Below are 12,847 nucleotides of genomic sequence, written 5' to 3'. Positions count from 1 at the left end.
CAAGTTTGATTAATATCAAAACTTGACTGTCAAGTGAATTGGAAACTAAGATTTTGTCCTTTTGCCTCAAGGGTATATTTTATTTGGTAAAACAAATAATCAGGATTAGTCTTGAGTTTCGCAAATTATGAGAGAGCCTTAAGAAATTCATCCCACGTTAACTGTGTCATCCCACGTTAACTGTGCCCTTTTATACATCATGCCCCCAAAATCTATTTAAAAAAAAAGACACCTGAGAATACCAAAATCCACCTCCCCAGTCCCCAGTCCCCACCCCCAACCTATCAGGGAACTTCAGGACAGGCACCTGGATGTATGTTTAGCAGGCTGGTAAGTGGTTGTTGTAACCAGGGAAGTTTGTTACAAAACTAAGACAAGGTCCTTGCCCTGGAGATTATTTTCCTGTGGAGGAGTGTAGACAATCACAGTATACTCCTCAGTTTTCACCAAAAGCAGAGGACAAGGGAAAATGTTTGACCTAAATGAGAACTAAATCCTAAAAGGTGGGGGGGGGGAAATCCCTGAAGGAAAGGAAGTCTTTGGGCACTGGGTCTCTCAACCTTATCACAAGGATCAACGTTATGCACCAAAGAGATAACTCTTAGTTGTGGGGGCTGTAAGCTGTCCTATACATTGTAGGATGTACCCACTAAATGCCAGTAGCACCCCCTCCCGAGTGATGACAATCAAAAATGTCTCCAGATATTGCCAAATGCCCCATGGTTGGGAGCCTGGGGGAGGGAGGGAGTGCGAAAATTTATCTAGTTGAAGGTCACTGGGCTAAAAAGAAGTTACGGGAGGATTGCTAGGTTGGGATTTGCTGACAGGCCAACATGCTAAAGCACCTGGCTATGTTGGCAAAAGCTTGGGACTACATACCCAGAGGTGTACGTTTAAAAAAAGACTAAAATATTAGTAAACAGCGGGGACTGGGGAACTCAAGGCTATCTGTACGTTGACAGTAAATCCCAGCTCGTTTACTAGATAAAAGAACAAATCAATGAATTAGGTTAGCTCCCCCTCCCCTCTGTACCTAAACTCCACTGAGGACTCAGACTAGGCAGGTAGGGACCATCTTGAACACCACTTATTAACAAAACGACATTTACCATTAGGTGGCACCACTGGATCATGGGACGTTTCGAATTTTAACTGCTAGGGCAACTTTTACCATTCTCCTGATATAGCCCTACATGTATATGCGATCCTAATTACGGATCCACCCAACGCAACTAATTTAAGTGTTTACAGCCGCTTTCTCTGGTAACGTAAGTGGCTCTGAAAAGAGCCTTTGTGTATAACGTAGATGTTCGATTTCGTCCCTTGCGCGCCCTTACTTTGAACTGGTGTACTTGGTGACCGCCTTGGTGCCCTCGGACACGGCGTGTTTAGCCAGCTCGCCGGGAAGCAGCAGGCGTACCGCCGTCTGGATCTCTCGGGAAGTAATGGTCGAGCGCTTGTTGTAATGCGCCAAGCGCGACGCTTCGCCGGCAATGCGCTCGAAAATGTCATTGACGAAAGAATTCATGATGCCCATGGCCTTGGACGAGATACCGGTATCCGGGTGTACCTGTTTCAGCACCTTATACACGTAAACGGAATAGCTCTCCTTGCGGCTGCGCTTGCGCTTCTTGCCATCCTTCTTCTGCACTTTCGTGACAGCCTTTTTAGAACCTTTTTTTGGAGCAGGGGCGGATTTTGCTGGATCCGGCATCTTTGCAGGAAGACACACCACACACTCGTACTAAACGACCCGACTACCTCAAAGCCGCCCGCTTACACGCTATTTATAGAGCCTGTATGCAAATGAAGGCTAACAGAGTACTGCATTTTTATTGGTGAATATACAACAGTGTCGTCATAGAGAGGCAGAGTCCATGTAAATGAGGTCCTGCTCGCGCTTTCTTAGTGGTTCTTACAACAAATGTCTTGTTAACCAATCAAAATGTTCTGTTTCACACTAAATTAAGTAAATGTAGTTTCACCTGTTTGGGGTCTTTCGTTAAATGATTTTCCCTTTTTCTCGTTGATTGAGTTGTATATAGTAGAGATCTGAAGCGCGTGCTAAAGACAAGCTAACTTTCTCTTATTTTTGCATCGTTTTACTCCTCTGTACTATTTTGTGGAAGTTTGGTTCTGGTTTTCGCAACAATACCTTAGCCGCCTACCCCCTCCCCCGCCTTTTTTTTTTTTTTTTACGGTTTGCGCCTTCTGTCTCATGCAGTTAGGAAGATGGGATCCTACATATCTCAGGACTCTTGTCCCCATTCTTAACAGTTGAAGTACCGAGGAACTATTTGGGGATCGAGGATTTTATCTAACATCTGGCCTAATTCTAGTAACTGTAGAATCAAGCTGAAGCCGATTACCATTCCTACAGTTATCACATAATGACGACCTTCTTCAGTATTCAGATTTGTGCTAACGTTTTGTACTAGCAGCTTGGAAAGCGCTAGAAACGACTGGCAGAGAATTTAGCTTCTTGCAAAGTTTTCTCAGAAATGGCTAGGTTCTCAAAAAAAAAAAAAGGAAATGGCTAGGTTGGAGCTCTGTATTAAGAAATCAAACCAGCTTGTAGGCTCAGTTAACAAAAACGACCCAGACCTTGCTTCTGGGGCTCCCTCTAGCGTCTGTCAGCTTTAACTCCATAACCTCACCACTCAACGCGTGTTAAACTCCCCTACCCGCTTTACCCTTAACACTCGTGCATTAAGAGTTCACCGACTAAAGTGAAAGCTGGTACAGCTGCTTTTTAAGAAAACGTGGGTGGCTCTAAAAAGAGCCTTTAGATCGTCTACTTTAAAATGTACGCCTTAAGCCCGCTCCCCGCGGATGCGACGAGCCAGCTGGATGTCTTTGGGCATGATGGTCACGCGCTTGGCGTGGATGGCGCACAGGTTCGTGTCTTCAAACAGCCCCACCAGGTAGGCCTCGCTCGCCTCCTGCAGCGCCATCACGGCCGAGCTCTGGAAGCGCAGATCGGTCTTAAAGTCCTGCGCGATCTCGCGCACCAGCCGCTGGAACGGCAGCTTGCGGATCAGCAGCTCGGTCGACTTCTGGTAGCGCCGAATCTCCCGCAGGGCCACGGTGCCCGGCCTATAACGATGCGGCTTCTTGACGCCGCCCGTGGCCGGCGCGCTCTTGCGAGCCGCCTTGGTGGCCAGCTGCTTCCGCGGGGCCTTGCCACCGGTCGACTTGCGGGCGGTCTGCTTCGTACGCGCCATAGTATCTCACAGGTTTTATTCTCCGACCCCCTAGGCAGTCTCATTTATAGACTTAGCCTAGTCTTGATTGGGCCAGAAAAGCTAGCAATTTCCGAAATTGTAATCTCATTGGCTAGAATTCAATCCTATTTGGGCAGAAGATTGTAATGCTAGTCTCTTTACTTACAACCTCCCTTTTCCAGTCCTTTTCTATAATCTTATTAAAGATTTTTTTAAAAAAAAGACCTTTTCTTTATATTGCTGTTAACTTTCGTAAGAACAATTTATGAAGTGTTTTTGCACGCTTGGGATTTATATTTTAGCAGGTTCTTTCAAAATACAAGCACGCCCTAGGTTTCAGCATGCATTTCCACTTATTAGTTATTGTAACTCCTCTCCCATAACTAACAAATTTATTTAGCTTCTGACACTGAGCTAAGCGAGAGTTACATTACTACTGAGGTTCAAGAAAACAATATGTAGTTGAAGGAACCAGAAATTAAACTTAACCTTTACCTGGTTCGGAACTACACCAAAATTGTGTGCTGATGGTTACCAACTCAGAGCCATCTGCCTCCCTCCATCCACTGAGTGCGGGTTTTCTCCTCAATCCATCAATGCGTAATTACGTCCTATGGACAAAACGCTTTAATTAAGGGAAGATAAGACCGGAAATATTAATTTCTTCCTTACAATAGTGAATAGTTTTAAATAGTCAAGTTGCTTATCAGTCATTTAACGTTAAAGGGTCAAAGCACATAATTCGTTGATTACTGAGTTGCTATCATATTTTCAATAAAGTGTTTCCTAATGCTTACAGTTTCAAATCTTTTCTCTATACAGAAATTGAAGATCTTTTGCCTTTTATTTCCTGTGCTTTGAAGAATTTCTCAGAAAATTGCATGTAATAAAACAAAAGTTATGTAAGGTTACCAATGCTTAAAGTTGTAATAAACACTTTTAATGATATGCTTATTTGATTGGAACAACATCGCATATAAAAACTCAAACCTGAGAATAAAATCAGGCCCAAGAGGCTCAAAACTTAGCTCCAAGGTATGATGATCACTTTCCTGAAGTTAAAAGTGATTTTGAGAGTTTTTCCTGAACATTAAACACAAGGTAGAGACACTCTGTGATGTATGGTTGCCTTAGAAGTCACCTTTAATAACAAAATTCTGATTCATATTAGACATCTCCTTAGGCAGCAGCAATCTCCTGCTATAGAGAGAAGATCTAAAATGTCAGTGAGAAAGTGTTGCTGATATGAACAACTGTTACCATCTTCTGTGGTTATTTTGTAATAATGTCTTGTATATACAGAGCACCGCTCAGTATTTTAAAAATTTTCTATGCATATTATTTAATTCCAACTGTGAAATAGATGTTATTTAAAAACTCATTTTACAGATAAAGAAACTGAGTCTCAGAGATGTTATGGCTCATCCTGGATAAGTAACAAGGCCTACATAATATTCTAAAGCACAAGAATGAAATTACAATGGATTTCCAGTTTCTTCAGGCTTGGGGTATATTTTAAAGCACTAAAGAATTTTCCCAACATACAATCGAATTACTCAACTCAGGTGTTCCCATCAGAAGAAGAAACTACCCCACGGCAGGTGTCTGGGTTACAGCCCAAAGCTGTCCACCCAAGTGTCACATTTCTTTGAAAAAAAAATTTTTTTAATTTGTTTTGATGTATCCACTCTTGGCCAAGCTGTATGGGATGTGTTCATTTAAACAAGAAAAAGATTCTCAAGCTGTCTGTTTATATAGAATCCAACAGTAATGGGACTTGTATTACCTTTATCAACCAAAAATTGGCACTTGCCACAGGTGCTTGCCATCTTCCTCTACAAGGATTAAGTCATGGGCTGCTGCAGCTGCTGACCTCCAACACTCCTTGAAGGAGTTCAGGGTGGAAAGCAGAAATTAGGCACCCTGGGCTCCGGAAAACTCGCAGGATGGGGCTTTAGATAGTTAGATATTCTCAGGAGCTGATTTCATGAGCCCGATTCTTATAAGAAAATACAGATATAAGATATCTAGAAAAACACTAAAATCCTTCATGGTGATATTTGTTTCTCGTGACCAGCAGAAGTTTCATAACGCCAGCAGAAACTTTCTATAAAAAATATGTGCTTGATTGCATGTGCTCCCTTTTTGCCAAAATCAAGTATATATTGTCTTTTCCCTGTACCTCTTTGGAAGTTTCTCAGAGCTATCGGAGGTGCTGTCTCCCAGGCTGCGGTCCTTATATTGCCCCAAATAAAACATAACTCACAACTCTCATGTTGTGCATTTTTTTTTTTTAGTTGGTATCTTTATAACAGAGAATGAGAAAATTCTGAAAGGGTTCCTCTGGCTTAATAAAGAAGCTGAATAAGAATTTCTACATCTCAGGAAACAGTGATGCCAACTTAAATGTTAACTCTGAGACAACAAATCAAATAAGATAATCAGAATCGTATATTACTTAGGGTCATAAGTAACATTTCTCTGAATATAACAATCTAATATATGGTCACCTTAGAAGTCATCTTTAATATGATATATGATTGTCTAGAAGTCACCTTTAATAAGAGAATTCTGATTCATATTAGTTCAATTTCACCTAGTCTCACCTAGTATTGACATTGGACAATAGAGTAATAATCCTGTCAGTGTTCTCAATATACCACTTTATCAAAAGCAAGTTTATAACAGAAGAATCTGTGCTTTGCTACAGCTGTGAGGAAGAGCCAATCTTTTTCTCTTTTAATATTTCTGAACTTTCTTTCATTAGAAATAACAAGAATCTGCAGTTTTAAGACTGAGCACTAAAATTTCATTATTTAGTACTGAACAGGGGAAGAAAACAGGCATGAGAAGCTTAAATTTTGCCATAGGAAATAAGCAGGCAAAAATATAATGTTTTGTATGTGCATGTGTTTGTTTTTAATACAAAAGTAATGAACTAAATTATAAGTTCTAGGAAGACAGTTTGTGTCTTTTTTTGCTTCAAATACCCCCAAGGTTTCAAGTATCACAATTTTGAGGCTAAATCTTCAGCCTGTGGGTTTCAGGCCACATGCCTGCTTCTTTTCACTTTGAATGGCTTGCAGCCCTGGACAAAATTGAGAGAAGGCAAAGGATTTTGAGTTTCCTTTTTTATCCCATTCTGAGCTAAACTCATTCCCCCAACACTCTACTTATTGGATAAACACTTCCCCTTTCCTGCCTGACCCTAACACTACTGCCTGTAAGGTACAGTGAGGGAATGTGTCTGGGAGGAAAAATTTTCCTTGACCCACTTAGGGTCCCTGGCTGAGTCTGAAAAGTAAACAAAGACAGATTAACAGGGGAAAAAGCACACACGTGTTTAAGTTTTACATGATGCAGGAACATTCATAAGGAAATGAAGATCTGGAGAAACAAGCCTGAGCATTTTTATGCTAGATTTAATGAAGAGCAGGTGTTGTGTAGAAATATGAGAGGTTAATGAGTATGAGGTAAGTGTACTAAACTGGGGGAACAGCAAGGCCTGCTTGTTAGGATTCTTCTGTGTGTCCCTCTGTCTTCAGAGATAAGGGTGCTCTTTTTCTCTGAGAATAGGGAGAGCACCTCTCACAGAAGAGTTTTGTGACCTCTTTCAGGTGAGAAAGTCTGGGGAAGGTCATAGTGACCCTCTTGTCATTTTCTCAAAATTTCTTCAGCTTACTCAATATGCTGAGGTGCTGTATTTTGGAGTAGCATGTCTTGAACCCCATCAGTGGCAATATATGCCACCCCTAAAATATGTCACTTTAATGTAAGGATTATTTTAAACTAGGGGACTTCCCTGGTGACTCAGATGGTAAAGAATCCACCTGCAACGCAAGATAGCTGGATTTTATACCTGGTTCAGGAAGATCCCCTGGAGAAGGGAATGGCAACCCACTCCAGTACTCTTGCCTAGAGAATTGCATGGACAGAGGAGCCTGGCATGGGCTACATCCAACGGGTGGCAAAGAGAGACATGGCTGAACAACTTTCACTTTCACTTTTTAAACAAAAGGCACTTGAAAAACAGCAGATGCAAGAAGGGCCCTCTGACAACCCCTTTTCTTCCTTAAAAAAGGAGATTAAGCCCCCTGCCCCATATAGTAGATGTCTTCCCTATACAGGAGCGTGTTCCAAGACAGGGAATCCTGGAAAGCCAAGAGGAATCTGCTCAAACAAACCTTATTAAACTAACCCATATCTTCCTAGTTACTTCTCTACCTAGTTAACTCCTGCAGTTAACTTCACATAGTTAGCTGCTGCTACTGCTAAGTCACTTCAATCGTGTCCGACTCTGTGTGACCCCATAGACGGCAGCCCACTAGGCTCCCCTGTCCCTGGGATTCTCCAGGCAAGAACACTGGAGTGGGTTGCCATTTCCTTCTCCAATGCATGAAAGTGAAAAGTGAAAGTGAAGTCGCTCAGTCGTGTCTGACTATTAGCGACGCCATGGACTACAGCCTACCAGGCTCCTCTGTCCATGGGATTTTCCAGGCAGGAGTACTGGAGTGGGGTGCCATTGCCTTCTCTGACATAGTTAGCTACCTTTGTCCAAACCCTTTGGTCTTGTCACATCTCTAGAATTCATCGGGTTTTTTAATTGTTTTAAAAGTTATATATAAGTTTGGGGCCTACCTAGGTCTTCATGTTCCTTTTGAAGACTCCTGTATACACATAGAAATATGAAATTACATTTGTTTTTCCTTTTGACTGGATTTATGTCAGTTTAATTATCAGGCCCAGTCACAGAATCTAAGATGTAAAAGAAAATTTTCCCTCTGCTATGCTGCTGCTGCTGCTAAGTCACGTCAGTCATGTCCAACTCTGTGCGACCCCATAGATGGCAGCCCACCAGGCTCCCCCATCCCTGGGATTCTCCAGGCAAGAACATTGGAGTGGATTGCCATTTCCTTCTCCAATTCCCTCTGCTATAAGTTTATACAATTTCTGGCTTTCCAGTATAACATGTCCCTGTGGACTGTAGTAGGTTCAAGTAAAGTTACACACAGTATTTTAAAGCTATTCAAACAAGAACTTATTTTGCTTCATTAACCATCCTGATGAGATTTGGGCTACATATTGCAGGGATTTTAATGGCTACAGATATTATTTTTAACATTTATTTGACTGTGGATCACAACAAACTGTGGAAAATTCTTCAAGAGATGGGAATACCAGACCACCTGACCTGCCTGCTAAGAAATCTGTTTGCAGGACAAGAAGCAACAGTTAGAACTGGACGTGGAACAAGAGACTGGTTCCAAATCCGGAATGGAGTACATCAAGGCTGTATATTGTCACCCTGCTGATTTAACTTACTTGAAGAGTACATCATGTGAAATGCCGGGCTGGATGAAGCACAAGCTGGAATCAAGCTGCAGGGAGAAATTTCAATAACCTCAGATACCCAGATGACACCACCCTTATGGCAGAAAGCAAAGAAGAACTAAAGAGCCTCTTGATGAAAGTGAAAGAGGAGAGTGAAATTTGGCTTAAAACTCAACATTCAGAAAATTAAGATCATGGCATCTGGTCCCATCACTTCATGGCAAATAGATGAGGAAACAATGGAAACATTAGGAGACTTTATTTTGGGGGGCTCCAAAATCACTGCAGATGGTGATTGCAGCCATGAAATTAAAAGACACTTGCTCCTTGGAAGAAAAGCTATGACCAACCTAGACAGCATATTAAAAAGCAGAGATATTACTTTGCTAACAAAAGTCCGTCTAGTCAAGGCTATGGTTTTTCCAGTAGTCATGTATGGATGTGAGGGTTGGACTATAAAGAAAGCTGAGCGCCAAAGAATTGATGCTTTTGAACTGTGGTGTTGGAGAAGACTCTTGAGAGTCCCTTGGACTGCAAGGAGATCCAACCAGTCCATCCTAAAGGAAATCAGTCCTGAATATTCACTGGAAGTACTGATGCTGAAGCTGAAGCTCCAATACTTTGGCCACCTGATTCAAAGAACTGACTCATTTGAAAAGATCCTGACGCTGGGAAAGATCGAAGGTGGGAGGGGAAGGGGACAACAGAGGATGAGATGGTTGGATGGCATCACCAATGTGATAGACATGAGTTTGAGTAAACTCCAGGTGTTGATGATGGACAGGGAAGCCTGGCGTGTGGCAGTCCATGGGGTCGCAAAGAGTCAGACACGACTGAGAGACTGAACTGAACTCCAACTTAGAAAAAAAATTCAGGCCACAGTTGTTAGCAGGACACATAATACTTCTGGTCTGTGGGGAAAATTAGAACAGAATGCTCACAACTCAACCTACATATAGCCTGTCTGGGAAAAAAAAAAAAAGTATTTTTTAAAACATATCCTCTTCCTCAACATTCATTTAATTTTTGTAACAACAGTGTACATATGTTATTGCATTTAATACAGCTGCACATGGATTGCTTTCTCAATCTGAATTTACTTGCAACAGAGAAAAGAATTTATTTTGGAGAGAATTCTGTTTAGGTAATGAGTGATTAGTCGCTTCACAGGCAGATGAAGCATACTGAAAGTTTGTAGATACTGTCTCTGAATCTGCCTAGGGCCCTGTTCCCTCTGACATCAAAAATCATCACTTCTATCAGCCTGGGGAAGGAGATACATGGACCCTAGGCTGAACAGTTTCTTTCAGGAGGCTGGGCTCTGCCCAGATAAGAGATAAAAGACCACATATTTCTCATTCATGAAGTTAAGGAGACCTCCCTGGCTACATATATGCAGAAAGGCTCCTTGGAGGTCAAAAAGGGAGGGGGCATCACCTCATAGTAATTGATGTCAACTACCCTTAAGCCTCTTCACTAGAATCCATCTTGGCTAAGAGATGCATATGAGCACATGGAAAGATCCTGAGATATACCAAATACAGACTCAGCTGCTGCTGCTAAGTCGCTTCAGACATGTCCGACTCAGTGCGACCCCATAGACGGCAGCCCACCAGGCTCCCCGTCCCTGGGATTCTCATATACAGACTCAGAACCAGGCAAATAGAAATGATTGGCCAAAGGAAACCTGGAAGCAATGCCCCATAAAAGTGAGTCAAACCACCACGAGAGTGCTACTCTCTCTCAGCCTGCCCGTGTGTCTGTCTGCACATATTGGACTCTTTTTCCTCCTAACAAATACTGATTTCACTATTTTCCATCTTTGTGCAAATTCTTTTCTGCAAAGCCAGAGAGCCAGGGCCTTGTCACTGACCTCTGGTTTAGTGGCTAGGATTTGGTGCTCTCACCACCACGACCCCAGCCTCAGCCTGGCCAGGAACCAAAGCCCTGCTTCAAGCTTCTGCAGGCCGAGAGCACTTGAGATCAAACCTTGGCTTGCAGTTGTTTACACTTTGGTTGTGTCTCTTTCCTAGTAGCATTTGAAGCAGTCAAATGGAGGAACTGTTCATTTTATAAACAATTTTTGAGCTTGTGCTAGATACTGAACAACATGTTGGTTTACAAAGAAAAATAAAAACCACTGCCAGGCACTCAAAGCTGGGGGCGGGGGGAGGGGGCGGAATACATAAGATGCAAAAGATACATAAAGATAATGTGATAGATTCTGTAAGAGTGGCTAAAGAGTCAGAAAAAAGCATGTGTTTCTCTGCCCTCAAGCAGCAAATGGAGAGGAAGATATTACAGGGAAGGAAAAATAATTTTCCCTTCACCCTTCTGAGTTCTCAACTGAGACCTCTATAATAAAAGACAGATTAACAAGAGAAAAATAAACAAATTTATTAATATGTATACCTCAGGTTTATGTGAGAGATACAGGGGAAAATGAATAACTCCCTCAAATGGCTTAGAATACAGACTTAAATACCATCTTAATAGGAAAGAGTGGTCAGGTAGGCCTTTAAAGGAGAGTAAATGATATTTAGGAATGATGAATGGGGCCTTAGAACAGATGAGTGGTGTGATCATTTGTGATGTTTCTCTGAGTGTGGTAGTGACGTCCAGTTTCCTCTCCTGTGTTGAGCCAATCTTCCCTGGTTGATAGAAATCCCATTTCCATGGGATTTCCACTGAGTTCCTTTCTGAGGATCTGTCTTAGGTAGGTAAAGGAGTTCAAAGAAAGTCTATCCCTACATTAGCTGCTTTTCAAAGTATTATAGCTCAAAATAATCAATATACCAATGCCATATATTTTGAAGTAGCATGTCCAGAACTCTCAGTCATATTCTGAGGTGGCATATGCTGCTACCCTTCAAGATCTACTGTGAATTCCAGGGTGTTCATTTAGGCTTGTGATTTATGATAGCACCATCCAATGAGCAGAGTTGTTCAGTCACTCAGTTGTGTCCCACTCTCTGCAACCCTATGGACTGTAGCCAGCCAGGCCCCTCTGTCCATGGGATTCTCCAGACACGAATACTGCAATGGGTTGGCATTTCCTTCTCCACATGAGCAGAGAGAGAATCTCAATTTTTATAGGGTGGAAGGAGGAGAATATATTTCCTCAGGCCCCACAAGAGTCACACCTTGGAGAGTTTAAACATTTTGATTTGGGGAGATTTTGAGTTTAAAATGACTAAAGAATAACCAGGAGAATCTCTGTTCCTGGAGCCTAGAAGTTTAGATAAAGATATAGATTTAAGATTCACTAGCACAAAGAAGTGGAGAAGGAAATGGCAACCCACTCCAGTGTTCTTGCCTGGAGAATCCCAGGGACGGGGAGCCTGGTGGGCTGCCGTCCATGGGGTCGCACAGAGTTGGACACGACTGAAATGACTTAGCAGCAGCAGCAGCACACAGAAGATAGAACTAAAGGAGAGATGAAAGAAGGCAGATAAGTTGTTTATGCTTTTTTTTTTTTAGGTCTGTTATGACTTATTTCCCACCAGTGACCAGGCTAATACAACATAATTTGCAAATATATTAGTTAAAATTATAATTTCTAATATTCTGGACATAAATTTTTTGCAGCTTATTAACATTGCTCCATTTAGCCATTAGCTTTTTTCTTTTTTTAAAGTTTGTATGTTTTAGATATTAAAAATAATAATAATAAGCATATCTCAGAAAAAAGATAATTCTTTCTGAGGTAGAAACCACATCTCTTCCTATATTCTACAGAAGACCCTGGTAATGAATGTGCTATCAGTAGAACCCCAATCAATTTCATAAGGCAGTTTCTGATAATGACTCTCAATATGGAGCAGATGTCCTCTTGTGTGAAACCCAATTCAGCAAACTTTGCTAGCTCCATGTGGGGTCTCAATTTAGGCACTGAATTCTTGCTAAAAACAAGGGTCAGATGTAGAGGATCTGTAGAAACTGAGGTACAGAAACCCCTTCAGTCTTCTTTTTGTATGTATTGCTTCTTTCTGCAGAGTTTAGGATGACAGTGCGTTGGATTCACTGACCTCCACGTTAGAAGCCTTGCAGTATAGAGACCAATTTTCCTAGGATCTGATTTCTCCTGGGTGAGGTGAAACTCCGTGCCTCATACGCACAAAATAGAGACGAGGAATTACTGCGCTCTCTCTCTTCCCCGTCCTCACGCATGCCAGGTGCAGCTGCCCTAGGGATCGCCTCCTGGGTCTGTCAGTCTAATTGTGGAAACCGTGTCTGCTGTTTTATGTAACCGTGGTTTCGAAGCCTAGGATCTCTCTGTCGAGGTTAGATCC

General features: G+C 42.0%; 2 protein-coding genes across 2 annotated transcripts; both read right to left on the bottom strand.

Annotated features, from left to right (window-relative positions):
• Positions 1–1,165: 1,165 nt before the first annotated feature.
• Positions 1,166–1,779, bottom strand: LOC133242215 (histone H2B type 2-F). Its single transcript, XM_061408333.1, has one exon. The coding sequence runs from the start codon at positions 1,712–1,714 to the stop codon at positions 1,334–1,336; it is 381 nt and encodes a 126-aa protein (XP_061264317.1). The 5' UTR covers positions 1,715–1,779; the 3' UTR covers positions 1,166–1,333.
• Positions 1,780–2,767: 988 nt separating this feature from the next.
• On the bottom strand, positions 2,768–3,252 carry LOC133242172 (histone H3). The gene has a single exon (XM_061408256.1). The coding sequence runs from the start codon at positions 3,222–3,224 to the stop codon at positions 2,814–2,816; it is 411 nt and encodes a 136-aa protein (XP_061264240.1). The 5' UTR covers positions 3,225–3,252; the 3' UTR covers positions 2,768–2,813.
• Positions 3,253–12,847: the final 9,595 nt, after the last annotated feature.

The sequence above is a fragment of the Bos javanicus genome, chromosome 3 (assembly GCF_032452875.1).
Source record: "Bos javanicus breed banteng chromosome 3, ARS-OSU_banteng_1.0, whole genome shotgun sequence".
Lineage (NCBI taxonomy): Eukaryota > Metazoa > Chordata > Mammalia > Artiodactyla > Bovidae > Bos > Bos javanicus.
Note: the sequence above shows the minus strand (reverse complement) of the source record. Positions and strands in the feature narration are given on the sequence as shown.